The sequence below is a fragment of the Primulina tabacum genome, chromosome 5 (genome assembly GCF_025594145.1).
Source record: "Primulina tabacum isolate GXHZ01 chromosome 5, ASM2559414v2, whole genome shotgun sequence".
NCBI lineage: Eukaryota > Viridiplantae > Streptophyta > Magnoliopsida > Lamiales > Gesneriaceae > Primulina > Primulina tabacum.
In genome coordinates this window covers 38352584-38375514 of record NC_134554.1, presented here as the reverse complement: position 1 = coordinate 38375514, position 22931 = coordinate 38352584, and the positions used below count along the sequence as shown (strand labels likewise).

The 22931-nt window shown below is 36.3% G+C and overlaps 1 protein-coding gene across 2 annotated transcripts in view; it reads left to right on the top strand.

Annotated features, from left to right (window-relative positions):
- Positions 1-363: 363 nt before the first annotated feature.
- Positions 364-22931, top strand: part of LOC142547598 (glycine-rich protein 3 short isoform-like) — a 38254-nt gene continuing 15686 nt past the window's right edge. The window contains exons 1-2 of one of the 2 annotated variants that reach the window (XM_075655963.1): positions 364-566; positions 801-1115. In XM_075655963.1, coding sequence (XP_075512078.1) covers positions 473-566; positions 801-1078 — 372 coding nt within the window. In that variant the 5' untranslated portion in view covers positions 364-472 and the 3' untranslated portion in view covers positions 1079-1115. Of the gene's footprint in view, positions 567-800; positions 1236-22931 lie in introns of those variants that run through there. The other variant, XM_075655962.1, reaches the window with a different exon arrangement.

Sequence of the window (22931 nt, the reverse complement as noted above, 5' to 3'; positions counted from 1 at the left end):
CAAAAAAAAGTTTGAAAATTTCAATTTTGGCTTATGTTCGATAATTTCGACTCAACTCAATTCATTTGCACCTCCAATCATATATTTCATTATTGACTCACCATTTCTTAGAATTCAATTTACTAAATTCAATCCAATTATTTAATGACTATAACAAAAACAATATTAAATTACATAAACTATTATATATATATATATATATATATATATGGATTTTCTTCATCCAAACATAAACTAAAAAAAATATAATCAAAGATAAGATGGAGTTCGTATACATGCGCATTAAAGTCAGCCTTCAACGCCCAACTAATTAAGTTATGGGCCTACTCGCCACATCTCATATAAAATCTAAGATTTTAAAATTATACCCAAAAATCTTGTGCTTCACATAATATATCTATAAATACGGGGACATATTCACCATTTTTTCCATCCCAAACCAAAACAAATATATCAAAAATTTGAATTCAATATGGCTTCCAAAGCACTTGTCTTGCTTGGCCTTTTCGTAGCCATGGCCCTCCTCATTTCCTCTGAGGTAGCAGCAAGAGAGTTGGCTGAAACAGGTAAGCATTTAATTTACTTGAAATATAATCTCCATTTCTGTTTTGTTCATGCTACTGTCTTTATCTACCAACACATGATATATGTACTGAATGGATAAATGATGACGGCTAATTCAACCATGATATATGGACCAAGCTGTTCATTTCTAATTTGTGAATGTTATTTTGCATAATGTAATTTCATACTCAATTCATAATGAAATTACACTATGCTAATTATGCTGATTTATACAGCCAAGGAAACGGAGGCAACTGAAGTTGGAGATCAATATGGTGGTGGATATGGAGGCGGCCGTGGCGGATATGGAGGAGGACGTGGGGGATATGGAGGAGGACGTGGGGGATATGGAGGAGGAGGACGTGGAGGATATGGAGGAGGTGGGCGCGGTGGATACGGAGGTGGACGCTGCCGCTATGGCTGCTGCGGAAGAGGATATGGGGGTTGCAGGTGCTGCAGCTACGCCGGGCAAGCTGTGGATCCCGACTTTGTTGAAGCAGAAACACACAACTAAATCGGCCAAGATAATTCTCAAATAATGTGTGAAGAATGTTAATGAATAAAAGAATTTGCATGGATGAATTCTAGATCATGTAATCTGTTCATGTAATGGTAAAGATGTGTGAAAGTAATTGATTGGACTGTGCAACTTTGTTGCACTACCAAACTAAGACACTGTGTTTTATTTATAGTTTATATCAGCATTCAAACCTCAAATCTTAGTTATCAAAAACAATAATAATCCACAAAAAAAATAAAAATCAGCAAACCAGATTTATAATAATGGAAAATACTAACGTGATATCATAAAATGCTGATATGACACCGAAAATTGTTGATACGAAATTGAAAAATGTTATGTCAAGCATCACTTCAATAATTAGATCAATATAGTCGAAAATTAAAAGATAGTCTATCAAGATCAAATTTTTAGATGATAATGGCCAATAAAAGTTTAAAAAAATTACATTTTAGTATATACACAGATGACCAAATCTCAAATATATCAAGATTGTTTATTCACTCTTTTTTAAATACATTTTCGATCATAATAAAGATAAATTGTTTCAGAGTTTGTAATTTTTTTTGTCATTTTATTTACCATTTAATATTTTTTATATTTTATTTTATATTACAATTTTTATTCTTATAATAGGTAGGGGTGGGTTGTCGAGCACTAACACATATTCATAATGATATCGATTTTTACTAAATTACGGATCTACTTATTAACATAATAAATTAAAATTCATAAACTATCATAGTTATAATAAATTAATGTATTCGTGTAAGATTACTCTAGAAATAATAAAAATCTTCAAGTGAACCAACGTTCACACAACTTATTTTATTTTCTTGAAACTAAACAACCGAATATTTAATTAAATAAAGAATTTAAAAAAATAATGTAGTGCCCAAATTCAGTACACGTATAACCCTTGCATTTATTTAATTATTAAAGCATTTATTTAAGTTTAAATTGAGTTTTAGCCATGTATGATTTATTTAAATGCATTATTTTAAATTAATTATGTTTATGTGATGCACGTTAAAATATTTTTTTTCAAGTTTCATGTTTCAGGCGATCATTCGAGGCGGGATCGAGTAAAGGACCGGTGACGATTTTGGCAATTTAAAACATGATATTTTATTTTAAGTTGAGGATGAGGCATTTTAAAGGATTTACTAAGTTTTAGTATTTTAAAGTCTTATTTATGTAATTAGTGATTTAAGAGTTTAAAACTTTTAAAATTTATCATTTTGTGGATTTTATTTTATTAAAGGAGAATGTTATAAAATTAGTGTGTATTTTATTTCAATTAAGAAAATTGAGTGAGTTAGTGTTTGATTAACTTTAAATTAGCCTCAATTACCCCACTAATATGCACACACACGTTACACTTGAGTTTCTTGTTATCAAAACACACGCGCACACACTTATTTACACACACTTGCACGTATAACACACACACATCTCTCATATTTCTATCTCATCATTTTAAAAGAAAATTTTAGGGTTCTTAGCACAAGAGCAGCAGCCGCCCCTCCCCTAAATCTTTCCAGCAAATTTTTGTTGATTTTATTACAAGATTTTAGCACCACGTTCGTCCCGGATCGACCCTCACTCCAGTCTTCGCTTCGGTATCGTCGTTACTGGTATTTCAAAATATCAAAAGGCACGTATATTCTGTTATTGCTGCATCGATCTCGTCATATTATGCGTTGTGTTGTTATTTATGCGTAAAATACATGTGTGATGCGTAGAAGTTTGAGCAATTATGTTTCGAACACTTTTGAAACCATTTTAGATCTAAAATTTTCGATTTTTGCTGTCTTTTAAATGCTGCAATTTTTCGGTCGCGTTTTTGAGAAAACTTTCAACACGAAAATTGTAGAACTTTTCGATACATTCGATTTGACAGTAAATTCAAAATTTTTGGATGAAAATTGAGTGAGTTATGACGTTTTTCGTGGGACTGCTCAAACTTCGTTTTTCAGAAAATTATGTATTGATGTGTTCTTGAGATTTTATTGTTGCAGGCTTCGTTGGAGATCGACAGGTTATCGTTACTGCGTCTAGGTATGCTTAGTATGATGTTGGGTTGTCATTTGATATGTTGTTTAGTATCGATAGGCACTCGAATACACTAGAAGTCGTAGGAATTGATTTGGTGTCAATTGCCACGTTTTTGAATTGTATGTGTCGTAGGGTGGAAGCTGTTGCTTTGGGTGTTTGTACGAGTTTGGTTCGATGTTATGGAATGCTAGGATGAGTCTCGGGGTGTCGGTTCATGGTCCGTACAATCGAGTCTAGGATGATAAGTTTGGCGTGTACAGATTTTTCGTGAGTTCGCGTCCATCGAGAGTACACGGACCCGGAAACGGACCCTGGCACGGGGTCCGTGACTTCGTTCCTTCTTGAGTGTCCTTTTTGCGAGCTGACACGGACCCCCACCCGGACCAGAGAACGGGGTCCGTGCCATTGTTTTCTTCTCGGTGTCAAGTTTTCGTACACACACGGACCCCCTCATGGACTAGAGCACGGGGTCGGTGTTTCCCCTTTTGTTCACGACACATTTCATCCCACGGACACGGACCCGGAGCCGGACCTGGGCACGGGGTCCGTGTGTTTGTTATTTTGGGAAAATTTTTATAGTATGCTTTGAGGTCTGATGTCATGGTTTAGTACAATGATTTACAAGGCCGAGTCATGGGAATTTTAGAACTCCCTAAGGAATTGGATGAGCCCGGAAGTAAGCATGGTATTTACGTCTAAGTTATGCAAGTTAAGCATTTGAATTCAAGTTAGTAGGTGCAGCAACGGCCCCAATCGAAGTCCAACGAATCCCTCAACGCCAAGTAAGTATGTGACGTGCAAGAAAATTATTTTCAAGTTTTTGAGGTATGCTAAATGTCTTGTGACCAAATTATGAATGGGTTTGGAAGTCGGTGAACGTGGCCGAGGACCTCTCCACCCCGTTAAAGCAAGAACGGGTTTAGATTAGGATTGGAAAGCGTTAAAGCATGAACGGGGACCAATCAACCCGTTAAAGCATGAACGGGGATCTCATGTATGTGGCAGTGGGTTCGCCCCTGTCATCCCAATATTGTGGTCTAGTCTGATCAGGCGAATTATGTTATGGGTCACTTGCTTTGAAACATCCTCTATACAAAATGATGAAGCCATGTATGTTTAAGTATGTTAAGTATGTTCAAGTATGCAAGCATGTTTAAGAAAAGTTTATGGCACGTCTAAGCATGTATGTACATATCAAGTTTTATCTTGCAAGTTCAAGTTTAAAGTATGTATGCCCTATTTTAAAAGTGCATGTGATCTTATTATGTAGTACTTGTTACTTCCAGTTTATATGTGTTGAGTTTTTAGACTCACTAGACTTGATCGATGCAGGTGAGGATGTTTATGAGGAGACAGGAGGTGGGGACCTAGGAGCAGGCTTGGACTGAGCGGGAGGCTAAACCCGAGGACCGCCATGTTTTTATGTCTTTATGAAAATGTTCAAATACTTTTGTCAAACTCTATTTTAGATCTTTGTTGAGACGTACAGTTTATTTTATCGAATTTTGAATGCTCACGTTTTATGTAAGAAAAATTTTTAATTCTTCCGCAAATTTAGTAGTAAAAAGTACGGTACGTTACAGTTGGTATCAGAGCGGTGTTCTTGTAAAGGGTTACGCCTGCTGCCAGTCGCAAGAAGCTCATGAAGTCACACCTCAAGTCTGTAAGTTTTAAGGTTTCAATTTTGGGTAATGTAGTAAGCATTAAGTTCTGATTTCAGCATGTGCATATTTTAAAGTTCAAGTACGTGCATCTTATGTTGTTTATATCATGTTCATGCATGTGGGGCTTACGTGTTGGGTAATTTATTGGATCAGTATGCCTCCTAGACGTTTGATTAACCGAGAAGCAAGGGAAAAGGACAGAGAGGCCCGAAATGAGGAGAGGGCCAATCCTCCACCTCCACCTCCGGATATGCAAGCTCAGATGCTTGCAGGTATGACACAGTTCTTCGCACAGTTTGCGAGGAACCAAACTGTAGTAGATGCGGGGGAGAGGCCCAGACCGGAAGCAGTTTACGAGAGGTTCAGACGTATGAGCCCAAAGGAGTTTTCGGGTACCACTGACCCGATGGTAGCTGAAGGATGGATTAATCCATCGAGGTAATCTTCGACTTCATGGAACTGACTGATGCAGATAGGATCAGGTGTGCAACGTTCCTTCTTACAGGAGACGCCAGACTATGGTGGGAGAGTGCGTCAGTGGCAGTCAACTTGCAGGTACTGCCTTGGAATGGGTTCCAAGATGTTTTCTACTCAAAGTACTTCACTGAGGAAGTACTCTCTCGCCTAACCAGAGAGTTCATGAGGTTGCGTCAAAGGGATAGCAGCGTGGCGGAGTTCGTGAGGAAGTTTGAGAGGGGGTGTCACTTTGTACCCCTGATAGCTAATGATGCCCAGAGTAAGCTGAGGCATTTCATGGATGGATTGCGGCCGATCTTGCGCCGTGATGTCCGAGTTGCTGGTCCTACTACTTATGCAGTCGCCGTATCTAGAGCATTTGCGGCAGAGCAGGATCAGAGGGATATCGAGTTGGACAGGCAGGGCAAGAGGCCCTATCAGGCACCACCGCAACACCAGCAGCAGCAGCATCAAAGGCCCCAGTTTAAGAAACCGTATCAGGGTCCGCCAGGGAAGAATCCATATCAAGGACCACCAAAAGGGCAAGGGTCCAATCCAGCAGCAGGGGGCGCTTCAGAAGCCAGGGAACTTTCCAGTGTGTCAAAAATGCAATCGCCAGCATCCCGGAAAATGCTTATGGGGATCCGGGAAATGTTTTAAATGTGGAGCAACTGACCACATGCTAAAGGAGTGCCCACAGTGGAAGCAGCCAACCCAGGGCAGAGTGTTTGCCATGCATGCACAGGAGGCGAACCCAGATACTACACTGTTAACCGGTAAGTTGTTTAATTCAGTACAATTTTAAATTCGTGCCTTGCATGTTGAAATTTTATTTGGGATTATTAGTGTGATAGTGATATTTTTGCGTGACTTGGGATATTAATTTTCTGCTATGTTGAGGTTAATGTTAGAACAGTGGGGATATAAGTTTTGTGTTGTGCTAACGTCCCTCAGGAAATATTTTCATCAAGAGGTTATCCACGAAGGCCCTGATAGATTCAGGGGCCACTCATTCATTCATCTCGGAGACCTTTACTAATCATTTGGACATCAAGTCCATCGGCCTTGATGTGAATTATTAAGTGACAGTCCCATCAGGGGAAGAACTGGTAGCTACCAGCGTGGTCAGAGACATTGATCTAGAACTGCAGGGCCACCTGGTGTATGCAGACCTGATAATACTGCCGATGCCAGAGTTTGACATTATCTTGGGTATGGACTGGTTGACAAAGAACAGAGTTCTAATTGATTTTCAGAAGAGATCAGTGTTGGTCAGACCGATGGGAATGGGGCAGTTTTTATTTGAGCCAGACAGGTGGAGAAGTTTCCCTCGCATGATCTCCTGCATGCAGGCGCGGAAACTTATTTCTAAGGGGTGTCAGGCCTTCGTGGCCAGCATCATTTCAGCACCTGAAGCACCCGCTCCATCTATTTTAGATGTACCAGTAGTCAGAGATTTCCCAGACGTCTTTCCTGACGACGTCACAAGTCTTCCACCAGAGAGAGATGTGGAGTTTGCGATTGATCTCATACCAGGTACGGTGCCAATCTCTAAGGCACCATACCGATTAGCTCCAGCTGAGATGTTAGAACTCAAACAGCAGATACAAGAGCTTCTGGACAAGGAATTCATCCGCCCCAGTTTCTCGCCGTGGGGCGCACCAGTGCTTTTTCTGAAAAAGAAAGATGGGAGCATGAGACTGTGCATCGATTACCGGGAGTTGAATAAGGTAACGATAAAGAACAAGTACCCACTTCCTAGGATCGAAGACTTGTTTGATCAGTTGCAGATAGCCACGGTGTTCTCTAAGATAGATCTTCGGTCAGGGTATCACCAGCTGAAAGTGAAAGAGGCAGATGTGCACAAGACAGCCTTCAGGACCAGATATGGGCATTACGAGTTCCTAGTGATGCCGTTCGGACTTACGAATGCTCCAACAATCTTCATGGACTTGATGCACCGAGTCTTTCAGCCTTACCTTGATCAATTCGTCATAGTTTTCATTGACGACATTCTTATCTACTCGAGGAGCCGTGAGGAGCATAGCCAGCATTTGAAGACAGTTTTGCAGATCTTGCAGAGTCGCAAGTTATTTGCGAAGTTCAGTAAGTGTGAATTCTGGTTGGAAAAGGTAGCGTTTTTGGGTCACATAGTGTCTAGCAGTGGAATTGAGGTGGATCCAGCAAAAGTAGCAGCCGTTAAGGAATGGGTTGAACCGAAGAATGCTTCTGAGATCTGCAATTTCTGGGTTTAGCCGGTTACTACCGTAAGTTCATTCAGGGGTTTTCTTCGATAGCAGTGCCACTCACTTCACTGACCAAGAAGAATGCTAAGTTTGCGTGGAGTGACGAGTGTCAGAAGAGTTTTGATACTTTGAAGCAAGCTCTTATTTCAGCGCCAGTGTTAACCATGCCAACAGGGAAAGGAGATTTTGTTCTATACACCGATGCATCTAAGCTCGGGTTAGGCGCAGTGTTGTTGCAGCATGGTCGGGTGATAGCTTATGCTTCCAGGCAGTTGAAGGTACATGAGAAGAATTACCCGACTCACGATCTGGAACTAGCCGCCGTTGTCTTTGCTTTGAAGATTTGGAGACATTACTTGTACGGCGAGAAGTGTCAGATATTCACGGATCACAAGAGTTTCAAGTATTTCTTCACACAGAAAAAACTGAACATGAGACAGAGACGGTGGTTAGAGTTGGTGAAAGACTACGACTGCGAGATTAGCTACCATCCGGGAAAGGCTAATGTCGTCGCAGACGCCTTGAGAAGGAAAGTGGCAGTTGTAGCATAGTTGTCAGTGCAGAAACCTCTTCAGTCTGAGATTCAGAGGTTTGATTTAGAAGTTTACCGCAAGGGCAGAGCTCCAAGGCTGTCTAATCTGACAGTCCAATCTTTCTTGCTAGACCGTATTCGTGCGGGCCAGCCTTCAGACGAGCAGTTGCAGAAGTGGAGGCTGAAGGATGAAGTCAAGGGTAGTGTGCTCTACATAGTGTCAGATGGTATTGTGAGATACAGAGGTAGAATGTGAGTGCCTAGTGTTGATTCGATCAGAGAGGATATTCTGTCAGATGCACACGCATCTCCGTATTCCATTCACCCAGGAGGTACCAAAATGTACAAGGATCTGCAGATTCTGTATTGGTGGCCAGGGATGAAACGAGACATCCGCAGATTTGTGTCTGAATGCCTCATTTGTCAGCAGGTGAAGGCAGAACATCAGAAGCCAACAGGATTGATTAAGCCACTCCCCATCCCGGAGTGGAAATGGGAGAATGTTACAATGGACTTTGTGGTTTGTTTTCCAAGGTCAGTCAGGGGATCAAATTCTATCTGGGTTATAGTGGATCGACTCACTAAGTCAGCGCACTTCTTGCCAGTGAAGACGACTTTTTCCATGACGCAGTATACGGAACTTTATATATGGAGATAGTTCGATTGCATGGGATCCCAGTTTCTATTGTGTCCGACAGAGACCCGAGATTTACATCGTCCTTCTGGAAGAGTCTACATGCAGCCATGGGGACGAAGTTGCTATTCAGTACAGCTTTTCACCCGCAGACAGATGGCCAGTCTGAGCGAGTGATTCAAGTTTTGGAGGATTTATTGCGAGCGTGTATGATCGATTTCCAGGGGACTTGGTAATCGAAGATACCTCTAGTGGAGTTTACCTACAACAACAGTTTTCAATCATCGATAAGTATGGCTCCCTATGAGCCGTTGTATGGAAGGAAGTGCAGATCACCAGTTCATTGGGATGAGGTTGGTGAAAGAGCAGAACTTGGTCCGGAGATAGTTCAGCAGACTGCAGATGTGGTGGTCAAGATCTGAGATAGGATGAAGAAGCCCAGAGTCGTCAGAAAAGTTATGCTGATAAGAGGAGGAGAGACCTCGAGTTTGCCGTAGGTAACCACGTTTTTGTAAAGATAGCACCCATGAAGGGTGTTATGAGATTTGGGAAAAGAGGCAAGCTCAGTCCAAGGTTTATTGGGCCGTTCGAGATCCTTGCAAGAGTTGGGACACTAGCTTATCATGTTTCCCTTTCGTCGAGTCTGGCCGGGGTACACAATGTGTTCCACGTCTCGATGCTAAGGAAGTACCTAGCTAATCCTTCACACGTGTTGAGCTATGAACCGTTACAGTTGGCTCCAGACCTGTCTTATGAGGAGAGACCTATCCAGATCCTAGACAGACAGGAGCATAGACTTCGGAACAAGGTGACCAATCTGGTCAAAGTCCAGTGGTTGAATCAATCAGTAGAGGAAGCTACTTGGGAGACCGAGGCGGATATGAGGAATCGATACCCGGAGTTGTTCGGTAAGACTTAATTTCGAGGACGAAATTTTTATAAGTGGGGGAGGATCTGTAGTGCCCAAATTCAGTACACGTATAACCCTTGCATTTATTTAATTATTAAAGCATTTATTTAAGTTTAAATTGAGTTTTAGCCATGCATGATTTATTTAAATGCATTATTTTAAATTAATTATGTTTATGTGATGCACGTTAAAATATTTTTTTTTCAAGTTTCATGTTCCAGGCGATTATTCGAGGCGGGATCGAGGAAAGGACCGGTGACGATTTTGGCAATTTAAAACATGGTATTTTATTTTAAGTTGAGGATGGGGCATTTTAAAGGATATACTAAGTTTTAGTATTTTAAAGTCTTATTTATGTAATTAGTGATTTAAGAGTTCAAAACTTTTAAAATTTAGCATTTTGTGGATTTTATTTTATTAAAGGAGAATGTTATAAAATTAGTGTATATTTTATTTCAATTAAGGAAATTGAGTGAGTTAGTGTTTGATTAACTTTAAATTAGCCTCAATTACCCCACTAATATGCACACACACTTTACAATTGAGTTTCTTGTTATCAAAACACACGCACACACACTTATTTACACACACCTGCACGTATAACACACACACACATCTCTCATATTTCTATCTCATCATTTTAAAAGAAAATTTTAGGGTTCTTGGCACAAGAGCAGCAGCCGCCCCTCCCCTAAATCTTTCCAGCAAATTTTTGTTGATTTTATTACAAGATTTTAGTGCCACGTTCGTCCTGCATCGACCCTCACTCCGTCTCCGCTTCGGTATCGTCGTTACGGTATTTCAAATTATCAAAAGGCACGTATATTCTGTTATTGCTGCATCGATCTCGTCATATTATGCGTTGTGTTGTTATTTATGCAAAAAATACATGTGTGATGCGTAGAAGTTTGAGCAATTATGTTTCGAACACTTTTGAAACCATTTTAGATCTAAAATTTTCGATTTTTGCTGTCTTTTAAATGCTGCATTTTTTCGGTCGCGTTTTTGAGAAAACTTTCAACACAAAAATTGTAGAACTTTTCGATACCTTCGATTTGACAGTAAATTCGAAATTTTTGGATGAAAATTGAGTGAGTTATGACGTTTTTCGTGGGACTGCTCAAACTTCGTTTTTCAGAAAATTATGTATTGATGTGTTCTTGAGATTTTATTGTTGCAGGCTTCGTTGGAGATCGACGGGTGATCGTTGCTACGTCTAGGTATGCTTAGTATGATGTTGGGTTGTCATTTGATATGTCGTTTAGTGTCGATATGCACTCGAATACACTAGAAGTCGTAGGAATTGATTTGGTGTCAATTGCCACGTTTTTGCAATTGTATGTGTCGTAGGGTGGAAGCTGTTGCTTTGGGTGTTTGTACGAGTTTGGTTCGATGTTATGGAATGCTAGGATGAGTCTCGGGATGTCGGTTTATGGTCCGTACAATCGAGTCTAGGATGATAAGTTTGGCGTGTACAGATTTTTCGTGAGTTCGCGTCCACCGAGAGTACACAGACCCGGAAACGGACCATGGCACGGGGTCCGTGTCTTCGTTTCTTCTTGAGTGTCCTTTTTGCGAGCTGACACGGACCCCCACCCGGACCAGAGTACGGGGTCCTTGCCTTTGTTTTCTTCTCCGTGTCAAGTTTGCGTACACACACGGACCCCCTCACGGACTAGAGCACAGGGTCCGTGTCTCCCCTTTTGTTCACGACACATTTCACCGCACGGACACGGACCCGGAGCCAGACCTGGGCACGGGGTCCGTGTGTTTGTTATTTTGGGAAAAGTTTTATAGTATGCTTTGAGGTCTGATGACATGGTTTAGTACAATGATTTACAAGGCCGAGTCATGGGAATTTTAGAACGCCCTAAGGAATTGGATGAGCCCGGAAGTAAGCATGGTATTTACGTCTAAGTTATGCAAATTAAGCATTTGAATTCAAGTTAGTAGGTGCACCAACGGCCCCAATCGAAGTCCAACGAATCCCTCAACACCAAGTAAGTATGTGACGTGCAATAAAATTATTTTCAAGTTTTTGAGGTATGCTAAATGTCTTGTGACCAAATTATGAATGTGTTTGAAAGTCGGTGAACGTGGCCGAGGACCTCTCCACCCCATTAAAGCATGAACGGGTTTAGATTAGGATTGGAAAGCGTTAAAGCATGAACGGGGACCAATCCACCCGTTAAAGCATGAACGGGGATCTTATGTATGTGGCAGTGGGTTCGCCCCTGTCATCCCAGTACTGTTGTTTAGTCTAATCAGGCGAATTATGTTATGGGTCACTTGCTTTGAAACATCCTCTACGCAAAATGATGAAGCCATGTATGTTTAAGTATGCAAGCATGTTTAAGAAAATTTTATGGCACGTCTAAGCATGTATGTACGTATGTTCAAGTTTTATCTTGCAAGTTCAAGTTTAAAGTATGTATGCCCTATTTTAAAAGTGCATGTGATCTTATTATGTAGTACTTGTTACTTCCAGTTTATACGTGTTGAGTTTTTAGACTCACTAGACTTGATCGATGCAGGTGAGGATGTTTATGAGGAGAGAGGAGGTGGGGACCTAGGAGCAGGCTTGGACTGAGCGGGAGGCTAAACCCGAGGACCGCCATGCTTTTAAGTCTTTATGAAAATGTACAAATACTTTTGTCAAGCTCTATTTTAGATTTTTGTTGAGACGCACAGTTTATTTTATCGAATTTTGAATGCTCACGTTATATTTAAGAAAAATTTTTAATTCTTCCGCAAATTTTAGTAGTAAAAAGTACGGTAATGAGAAATTATTTTTTGATATATAACACGCGTATATTTAAAAATAAAATAAAAAATGGTGAACCGGTAAATGGACCATTGCACCGTTCTTTTAGATAAAAATAATAATAATAAAATAAAGACGTTTTTTTATATTTAAAATGACAAGCACAGTATCTTACCAACTCCTAATTGACACAAATATTTCCTAAAATGTCAAGAGTCAATCAAATTTTCATAAAACTAGAAGATCCGAAGCCGTAAAAAGTAAAAGACCATTAAATGAACATTTAATGGAGTGTACGATGAAGAGAGATTGACAAATCAATATTTCAGGAGAAATTATATATGATCGTTGATAAAGTTATCCGACCGTTAGAACTATTCAAATATAAATATAAATATGCAAATTCAAAACTTCATAATTAAGAAGAAATCAATAATTTTCAAGCTTTCAATTCTTGAGTACACTTATTATTTTAAGATATCAAGCTGCTCATCAAGTACATGTACTTATTATTTTAGCTTGGTTTTGTCATCACCAAAAAACTAAATTTTGGCAAAGAAAAAAACATCAAGCCGTTTCAGGTCCAACTTTCTCTTTCATGCAATTTACATGAGTCTAACTGCTGGACAAGTCAGATCGCTCATTGTTCTATCAAAAGCTCAAGCAGATAATCTATTGATTTTGTTTCTAACCGGACCGCTATATCAAATAAATATTCAGAGTCTTCTCGTTCGAATTTAACCGGTCGGACACAAGAAAAATCAAGACAAATAAAATCAACTCAATTTGGTCAAATATTATCAGATAAAATGACAATAACAGTATCCTACTAACTTCAGATTGACAGAAATGTTTCATAAAATGTGAAGAGTCAATCAAATATTCATAAGTTAAAGAGCTGCAACCCTAAAAACAAAAAAAAAATCTTTGAATGAGAATTTAATGCAATGTGCGATGAAGAGAGATTGACAATACCAATCAGCTAGAATAAAATGCAGATGATTGTTAATAAGGTTATCCGATCTTTGGAAGTCTTCATGTATAAATATGCTGATTCAGAAATTCATAACTACGAAGAAATCAATAAGTTTCAAGCTTTCAATTTGCAATATACATATTATCTCGAGAACACTTATTCTTTCTAAGATATCAAGCTGTTGACCTAGCACACCCATATTTTTTTCATTTTCAGATAATCAATATCAACTCGTGCTATCCTAACAACTAACAGTTCAAAGCTAATCGTTGACAATTTTGATCTTTCTAGTAAACCAATGATTTTTAGACAAACTAGAACTTGTTGTATTGAATTAATACTAAGATTTTCGACTTAGGCAATGTGATAAGTCTTAGTCGAATTGGATTTGTACAAGGATTGTATAAACAAAATTTTTTTAGTGAATTCTATCTTAAGTGGAAGAAAATGTTACGTAAGAGTATTTAAGCCTTCAAAAATTCATAAAAAAATCTGTGTTCTTTACTTAACTTTGCACTTAATTTATGTTCGTGTTTGTTAAAATTCACAAATTGAATATATATTATGTCACTAAGTCCACATGGATTGTTTTTCACATTCAAATTATTTTTAAAAGATCCAGTTAAACATAGACATTCAAAAAAAAAATTTAACATACTGTCAACTCAATTTTTTCGGGAAATAAAATTTGTTTACCCTTCTAAAAAAAATTTCGGTCCTGACATATAGTTTGTAATTGTAATTATAATATATATATATATTATTTTATCCACATTTCATAGATTGGAGGTATGCATAAAGTCACCAACTCGAAATGTGAACGAAGAAACTTTAGTTGACTAATTTCTGTTTCTTTCAATGCTAAGTTGACTATGACCATTCTACTCAGACAAGTGTCAGCCCCATCCACATTATTATAAATTCTTGGTTTCTAAAGTTTTTCTCTTTTTCTAGAGAGATCTTATTTTTTTATTAAAAAAAATAAAAAAAATCATTTTTTTCAAATTAACACTAATTATCTCTTTTTTTTTACAAAAACCGTCGCCGAATATTGCGACGGTCTTGTATTATACTTTCGCACATGGCGACGGGTCAAAAACTCGTCGTCTAATATGGCGACGGACTTAAATATAAACGTCGCCAAAGACAACGGTCCAAAAACCTGTCGCACAAAATAGCGACGGGTTTGTTCGAACAGTCGCAATATTAGCGACGGTTTTATGATAAATCGTCACTAACACAGCGACGGTTTTTGATAAACCGTCGCTAACTTTAGTAGGCGACGGTTTTTGTTAAACCGTCGCTACTAAAGCGACGATTTATCCTTTAATCGTAGTTAATCCAACTGTTTTTTTAGTGATCTTGTACTTATTTTCACCCCTAACATGTGGATAAGATATATTTTGAGGATTTCTCTGTTGAACATTTGAAATAGCTCACGTGAACGGGGACAATAATTTCAATGTTTGTTCAATATTTAATGTTGTCACAAATTAATTTGTCAAGAACTATTTATTTTGTCCCCACCATAATTATATTTATAACAAATTAAATATTTAATGCAAATGGATGACAAACGCCACAAATGGACCATGAAGCCACATATTTTGTAATATGTTAATAAGTTTCGTTGGCTTGATTTTGAGAATATTTGGCAAGAAAATTTAAATTATTGATTTGAAGATTTTGGAGAAAATGAGATTACTTAAAGAAATATTTTGTTGTATATATCTCGTGATTATTGAAGATATTGAAATATATAACTTTGATTAATATAAGATATGAGGCAAGATTTGAAAAGTTAATGTCTATCTTAGATATGTTGTGGCCTTCTATATAAAGGAGTTTCATTCGTTATGAAGATTGCCGAGGTTGGCCATGTGCATCAAGGGAGCTGAGTGCTTTCTTGATAAATTTTTTGAGTAGATTTCATGTTGAAACAAGCATATAAAATGCCTATATTGTAAAGACCCGAAATTTTGAAACGGAAAGACCTTTATATGTCATAAGAAATTTCAGCTCATTTTTTGCACAACATTTTCGAGTTCCATGCAATCAGAATCTTGGAAATTTGAATAATCATTTTCCCCTCATTATTGACCATTTATCACCATTGTAATGACTACTTTAAACCACAATAAATCAGTCATTAAACTACCTATATTAAAAGAAAAATAATGATAATTAAGAGGAGATTAATAACCATGAATATGTATTTTAAATATGACGTTAATGGTCATTAATAGGTGTCATTAAGAGAAGGTTAATGACCATGAATAGTGTTTTAAATATAAGGTCAATGATCATGAATAGGTGTCATTAAGAGGAGGTTAATGACCATGAATACTGACATTTAAGGTGAGATAAATGACATTGAATGTAGTGACCCTTCACCTTACCCTTGGAGGCCTATAAATAGTGGCTTTGGTTTAGTGTAAAATGACACCAAAAATCCTCTCAAATCACTCGTAAGTCTCGACCACTTCAAGCAAAGAGGAGAGGCTGCATTCGGCCATTGTAGTGCTGTCAGAGTGCTGCCCAAATAGTGACTGAGGTGCTACCCAAATTCTGCTCATGTTCGACCCAAGTTTTACCCAAGTATCGGTTAAGTTCGAATCGTACATTTGAACCAAGAGTAAGTGGGCTTTTGCTATGTATTTCTTTGTAATTTAAACTTTGTATATGTATTTCATGACATGCTTGTATGTGTGTCAAACCATTTTCGAAAAATGCTACTATATATATTTTATAAAATCTCGATCGATGTACGATATGTTCTTCTATTTTCGATGTTCTTTGATTCTGCTGAGTTCACTCCAAAATTCCGATAAGTGCTGTTTGATACATCTGATTCTGTGGTGCACTGTTATGATTCTAGTGGGATATGGAACGACGATTGTAAATTATATATGGCCCCCATCAGTGGGCATAAAACAGTGTTCTGGCCCCATCAATGGGTATAAAACTGTGTTCTGTATGGCCACCATCAGTGGGTATAAAACTGTGTTTTGGCCTCACCCCTTAGAGGACTAACATATGAGGGACAATTTGACCACGGAAAACGAGATGAATAACAGTGTTTTCGTTTGTTCTGATTCGTTCTGTTCTGAATTGTCGGATAATCTCTGTTTCGCATTTTGATTCCGATTCTGATCTGATATGAGATACTACGTTTTGAAAATCAGTTTTCAATATGGGTTTTAATTTATATTTATATATAGTTGTGGTAATCGATCGGCCCCCACTTCCTTAGTGTTTCCCAAAACACTCACCCCATATATCTCTCTCTAGATAAGATTGAAGATCAAGTAGACGATGATGAATAAGACATGCTTTGGAGTTGGTGATAAAGTTTCGAGATATGAAGATTTCTTGCTTATGTTCTTCCTAAATTTCGATTCAAGTTGTACAACGCTTCCGCACATTTTATTTCGTTTTGGAATTTATCACTGTAAGACAAGATTATTTCGAGTTAATTATGGAATAGACTGGTTTTGGTTTATACTGAACTACGAGGCTTGTTGTTTGGCAATTATGTGATTGTTGAACAACGCCGGTCTCGACTAACCCCGGTCTCGGGGCATGACATTTAAGCGGTATCAGAGCCGTCAGGTTCATAATCCGGCTGGGATTTCGATAGACAAAATTTGACGAAGTTAGATTTTTGCAAAAACTTAGTCATTCATATCCACCCCAATCTTTGATTTGAAAATTATGACTTCCCATAGGAAACTCAAGAATTCGATTCGATTAATTATTCTCGACTTCTCTCTATGTATAATCTTCAAACCATACATCAATTCTCGAATTTTCCATCTTTGAACCCTTTCTGAATTAAAACTCGAATGATATGACTCTGAAATTTACTGTTTGATGACCTTATCATTTTGTAAGTCTTCCATTGTTTTTCAGGAAATGACTTCATACGCCCCTCGTAACCACGCTCAGTTTTTGCCATTTTTGGAAATTATCGTAAAACTTATAACTCCACATAGGCAAATCGAAGTCCAATTCTGCCAATTGTTCCTTGATCCTGATGAATTGTTTTGACTTTTTTTTTGAATATTCCATTGATTCTGCACCGAAATTTGTTATCAATATGCATAAGTATGTATGTGTGTGTATGTATATATATATATATATATATATATATATAATCTCATAGTCTTTTATGGGGAAGTAGTATTTAGTTTGATAAATAAAAATTGGGAATTAGTATTTATGTGAATCGGACGATTGGAATTTCAACCTTCTAGGATATTATTATTTAGATTTAAGTTAATTTAACAGCATTGGGTCGTAGTTTGACTTTTAAGAACTTTATATTAGTACAAGGGTCCGAATACAAAATAATAATAATGATTGACAACTAGTGTTTTAATCACATGGTCGAAAAAAAAATTAAGATAAGATTTTTGGGATTTATAGGAAATCGATTTTGAGATTAGTCTTTATATTAAATGGTCCATAGAAAATTTGAGATTTTTATTTTTCGAATTTAAGTTAGATTAATTTTGGGACTAGTATCTGTATTGAATCATCAATAGAAAGTTTTAAGTCTTGAATTTTCGGGTTTAAGTTAGATAGACAATTAAGTGATAAGATGATAATCATGACTAAATTTTTAATATAGTTAACAAATCATATTTAGGATTTCAAGCAAATATATGTACACATAAATATATGTTATTAACTTGAAAATATATGTTCTTGATTTGAAACATCATTTTCAATTCTAATTTTAATGTCAAATAACAAAAATTTCATTTGTTTAAAAATGGTCTTAAACTATTCTTGTTTGATAAAATTAATAACAATATAAATATTAATGCAATTGATTGGACCGTTTAATCTTTGTGTCTTAAATCTCTAATTTAATTTATATAAATTTTTCTTGAACAAATGAACAATTCACATCTCAATTTTTATGTCCTTATTTTTAAGCTGCCAATTATTTATTAAGAACTAAATTTATAATACATTTTTTTGGTGGATTATATATAGTGTCTCATTTCTAAAATTTTATTTATTCATCTACTTGTTTCTATACAATCCTACCCATATTTTAGAATGTTCATATATTGTTCGAAAATTCTTCATGCAATGATGCCTATTTTAATCAAGCATCATCATTTACCTACCTTCAATTTTTGCAACGTCGTTATCGATCTATAAAATTTGAAAGCAACATTAAACACTACAATTTAGTCTTCACATTCACCCAAAAAAAATAAAAAATTAATAATAATAATAAAATAAAAAAAAATTGAATCCATCTTAGCCATATTTTCGAAAATTCCATATCATATTTTGTATGTGATTAGATGCTTCTTATTTTATAAATGTAAAAACATTCATTGACTCAAAATTTAGCACTCAATTAAGTACTAATTATAACAATTAAAAATTAAATTAATGGCCTTAAAAAGATTACCATATATCTTCTTTAAAATACCTATATAAATACCTTCTCGTAAATGAAGAAAGTCATACCAAGCACTCACAATTATCTCATAGTTTCAAGTCATCCCTCAAGCTAGTCTCGAACAAAGATTGCTCAACTTTGTGATCGAAAATGATGACCCAAGCCAAGACCTTTAGCAACCTCGAGCACGAAATCGAGCAACTTAGGAGTACCATTACGAGTTTACTTCATGACAAAGAGGAGTTGAAGAAAGCTAGGGATTGCCTTCAAGTAGAAGTGGGACAACTCACTTTCGACAAGAAATTTGTGGAAAAGCAACTCAAAGATTACAAAGAAGAGTTGTAAGAGTCGCAAAAGTATGGTCAACAAATGTTTGCCACCTCCGAAGCTTGGTGCAACCACTATCACGCTAAGAAATGGTTTTGTGACCAAATTGAATAGGAGTTCAATGCCTATCGTCATGAAATGAAAAACTATGTGCAACAACTTTAACTCAACAACCAAAACTTGAGTGCAGAAATCGCCAACCAACAAATTGCACTCGAGCATATGCAACAACCACTAAATGCACAAGTAGAAGACGCTAACGAGGAGTTAGGAGACGGAAACGTTATCGATTAGATTAAGCTCTCATGTGTCTTTTGGAATAAGGACACTATCGTCCATATTGTTTTTGTTTTTGCATCTCACTACTTGTGTTTTGAAATCTACCATACGTATTATAGGATTCAAGTTTAAATTTTTCCTTGAATCCATTGAACTCGAGCAGTGGATCTTTCAACATAGATTTAAATTTCGAATTTATCAATCATTTTATATCTATATCAAGTTAGCTCAAGTTTCGAGGACGGAACTTCTAATAAGGAGGAAATGATGTAAAGACCCGAAATTTTGAAACGAAAAGACCTTCATATGTCATAGAAAATTTCAGCTCATTTTTGGCACAACATTTTCGAGTTCCATGCAATCAGAATCTTGGAAATTTGAATAATCATTTTTCCCTCATTATTGACCATTTATCACCATTGTAATGACTAATTTAAACCACAATAAATCAGTCATTAAACTACCTATATTAAAAGAAAAATAATGATAATTAAGAGGAGGTTAATGACCATGAATAGATATTTTAAATATGACGTTAATGGTCATGAATAGGTGTCATTAAGAGAAGGTTAATGACCATGAATAGTGTTTTAAATATAAGGTCAATGATCATGAATAGGTGTCATTAAGAGGAGGTTAATGACCATGAATACTGACATTTAAGGTGAGATAAATGACATTGATTGTAGTGACCCTTCACCTTATCCTTGGAGGCCTATAAATAGTGGCTTTGATTTAGTGTAAAATGGCACCAAAAATCCACTCAAATCACTCGTAAGTCTCGATCACTTCAAGCAAAGAGGAGAGGCTGCATTCGGCCATTGTAGTGCTGTCAGAGTGCTGCCCAAATCGTGACTGAGGTGCTACCCAAATTCTGCTCGTGTTCGACCCAAGTTTAACCCAAGTATCAGTTAAGTTCGAATCGTACATTTGAACCAAGAGTAAGTGGGCTTTTGCTATGTATTTCTTTGTAATTTAAACTTTGTATATGTATTTCATGACATGCTTGTATGTGTGTCAAACCATTTTCGAAAAATGCTACTATATATTTTATAAAATCTCGATCGATGTACGATATGTTCTTCTATTTTCGATGTTCTTTGATTCTGCTGAGTTCACTCCAAAATTCCGATAAGTGCTGTTTGATACATCTGATTCTGTGGTGCACTGTTATGATTCTAGTGGGATATGGAACGACGATTGTAAATTATATATGGCCCCCATCAGTGGGCATAAAACAATGTTCTGGCCCCATCAATGGGTATAAAACTGTGTTCTGTATGGCCCCCATCAGTGGGTATAAAACTGTGTTTTGGCCTCACCCCTTAGAGGACTAACATATGAGGGACAATTTGACCACGGAAAACGAGATGAATAACAGTGTTTTCGTTTGTTCTGATTCGTTCTGTTCTGAATTGTCGGATAATCTCTGTTTCGCATTTTGATTCCGATTCTGATCTGATATGAGATATTACGTTTTGAAAATCAGTTTTCAATATGGGTTTTAATTTATATTTATATGTATTTGTGGTAATCGATCGGCCCCCACTTGCTGAGTGTTTCCCAAAACACTCACTCTTTACATCTATCCCCAGATAAGAATGAAGATCAAGTAGACGAGGATGAATAAGACATGCTTTGGAGTTGGTGATAAAGTTTCGAGATATGAAGATTTCTCGCTTATGTTCTTCCTAAATTTCGATTCAAGTTGTACAATGCTTCCGCACATTTTATTTCATTTTGGAATTTATCACTGTAAGACAAGATTATTTTGAGTTAATTATGAAATAGACTGGTTTTGGTTTATATTGAACTACGAGTCTTGTTGTTTGGCGATTATGTGATTGTTGAACAACGCCGGTGTCGACTAACCCCGGTCTCGGGGCGTGACATTTATAATTATGAGATATTGTCAGTTTGAGTGCACAACTTTTGGTGGAGAAAAAAATACTAATCATTTTGTATCGTGACAACTTTTACGATAAGGTTATGACAACACCACTTATATGATTATGATTTTGAGAGTTTTAATTGCTAGTGGTGTACACACGTTTAAAGCGTCGTGATTCATTCCTCATGAGATGAATTTCTTGGAAGAAAACAATTGAAGCGGGGTTAAAGGCGATTGGTGATCGCCAAATAAGTCTACATAATGTGTTCGTCATAAAGACGTCATTAAAAAAAATAGAGTTTTTTTTTTAAATAAATTGTAACCATATTGAAGTTTAGTGGATTTGCTTAATAGCAGGACATTTTCCTGTGAATGTTCAAACACCACTATGTCGGGATATTTTATCTGTCTCTCCAGAAAAATGGATATCTCCATAAATAGGTCGATGAGATCGAACTACGTTAGAATTGTATGTTTATTTTGCTTTCAGATTTATTTTATTTTTATTAATTGAGCTAATCAATGAAAACTAAGCAAAACAAGATAAAGCCACATCGACATAACGTACATATAAAGATTTGCAAAATATAAAAATTAAACATTTTTCTTTAGGATAATGGGTTTATGTTGAAATAAAAAATTATTAGTTATTAATATAATAATTAACTCAAAATATATATAATAAATTGCCAAAAAAATAGAGTTGGAGAAAAAGGAGATTATTTATGAATGAATTAGACAATACTATTTTTAGGCAAATTAATAAAGTTTAAATAGGGACTCTTTTATTTTTTTTCGTTAGTTTATTGATGTTAAATCATGCTATCCATGCTGACAAAGTATCTCATCGTATCCTTTTAGTAATCAAAATCCACTAGATTCATATTAATTAACTGATACTTAACATATTTTCGAAGCAACAAATTAAAATATTTGTTTTATATACAATAAGTAGATATTAATAATTGATTATATAAGTATAAAAACATCAATTGTACCATGAAATAGTATCCAAGATCGTGGAGTGAGTATTTTTTGACCAATTATGAAGATTTTCACTATCATCATTTTTTCGAACGTTCTTAGTTATCGTATAAGGTTTGCCCAAAGCGGTTACCTAACTAGTATGGTTTATATGTTATTGCATTTTTTCGAAAGTTTACACACTACAAAAAGAAGGGTGGTTATTAAGAATTCTAACTTATATCATCACATATATAAGAATGGAGTCGAAGTGTATACATATAATCTAAAGATTGAGCATTATGCAACTCATATAGGCCACACAAAAACATTGCAAAAATTAAAATTTTAGATTTGTAAATAGGCGTGTTTAAAATTTTAGTTTCATAACTTGTCGATGTTTGGTTTTCTTTCAGCAACTTGGTTTATTTTAGTCCTTTTTATCGCCCAAAGTCAGTAAATCCACCGAATTTGGCACTGATATTATCGTATATGACGAGAATAAATCTAATATTATACACATAAAAATCTATTTAAATAAAAATAAAGTAAAAAGACATTAGGTGACGTTTGCTTTATTTTTCTCCTTTATTTTATTTTATTTTTATTTTTATTTGTGTATTATGTATTTATTCTCGTTACAGAAGATATGTTGGAAAACATTAATATCAAATAAACAATATTCAATGAGTTATAGACTTCTAGCCATAAAAAACCAAAAA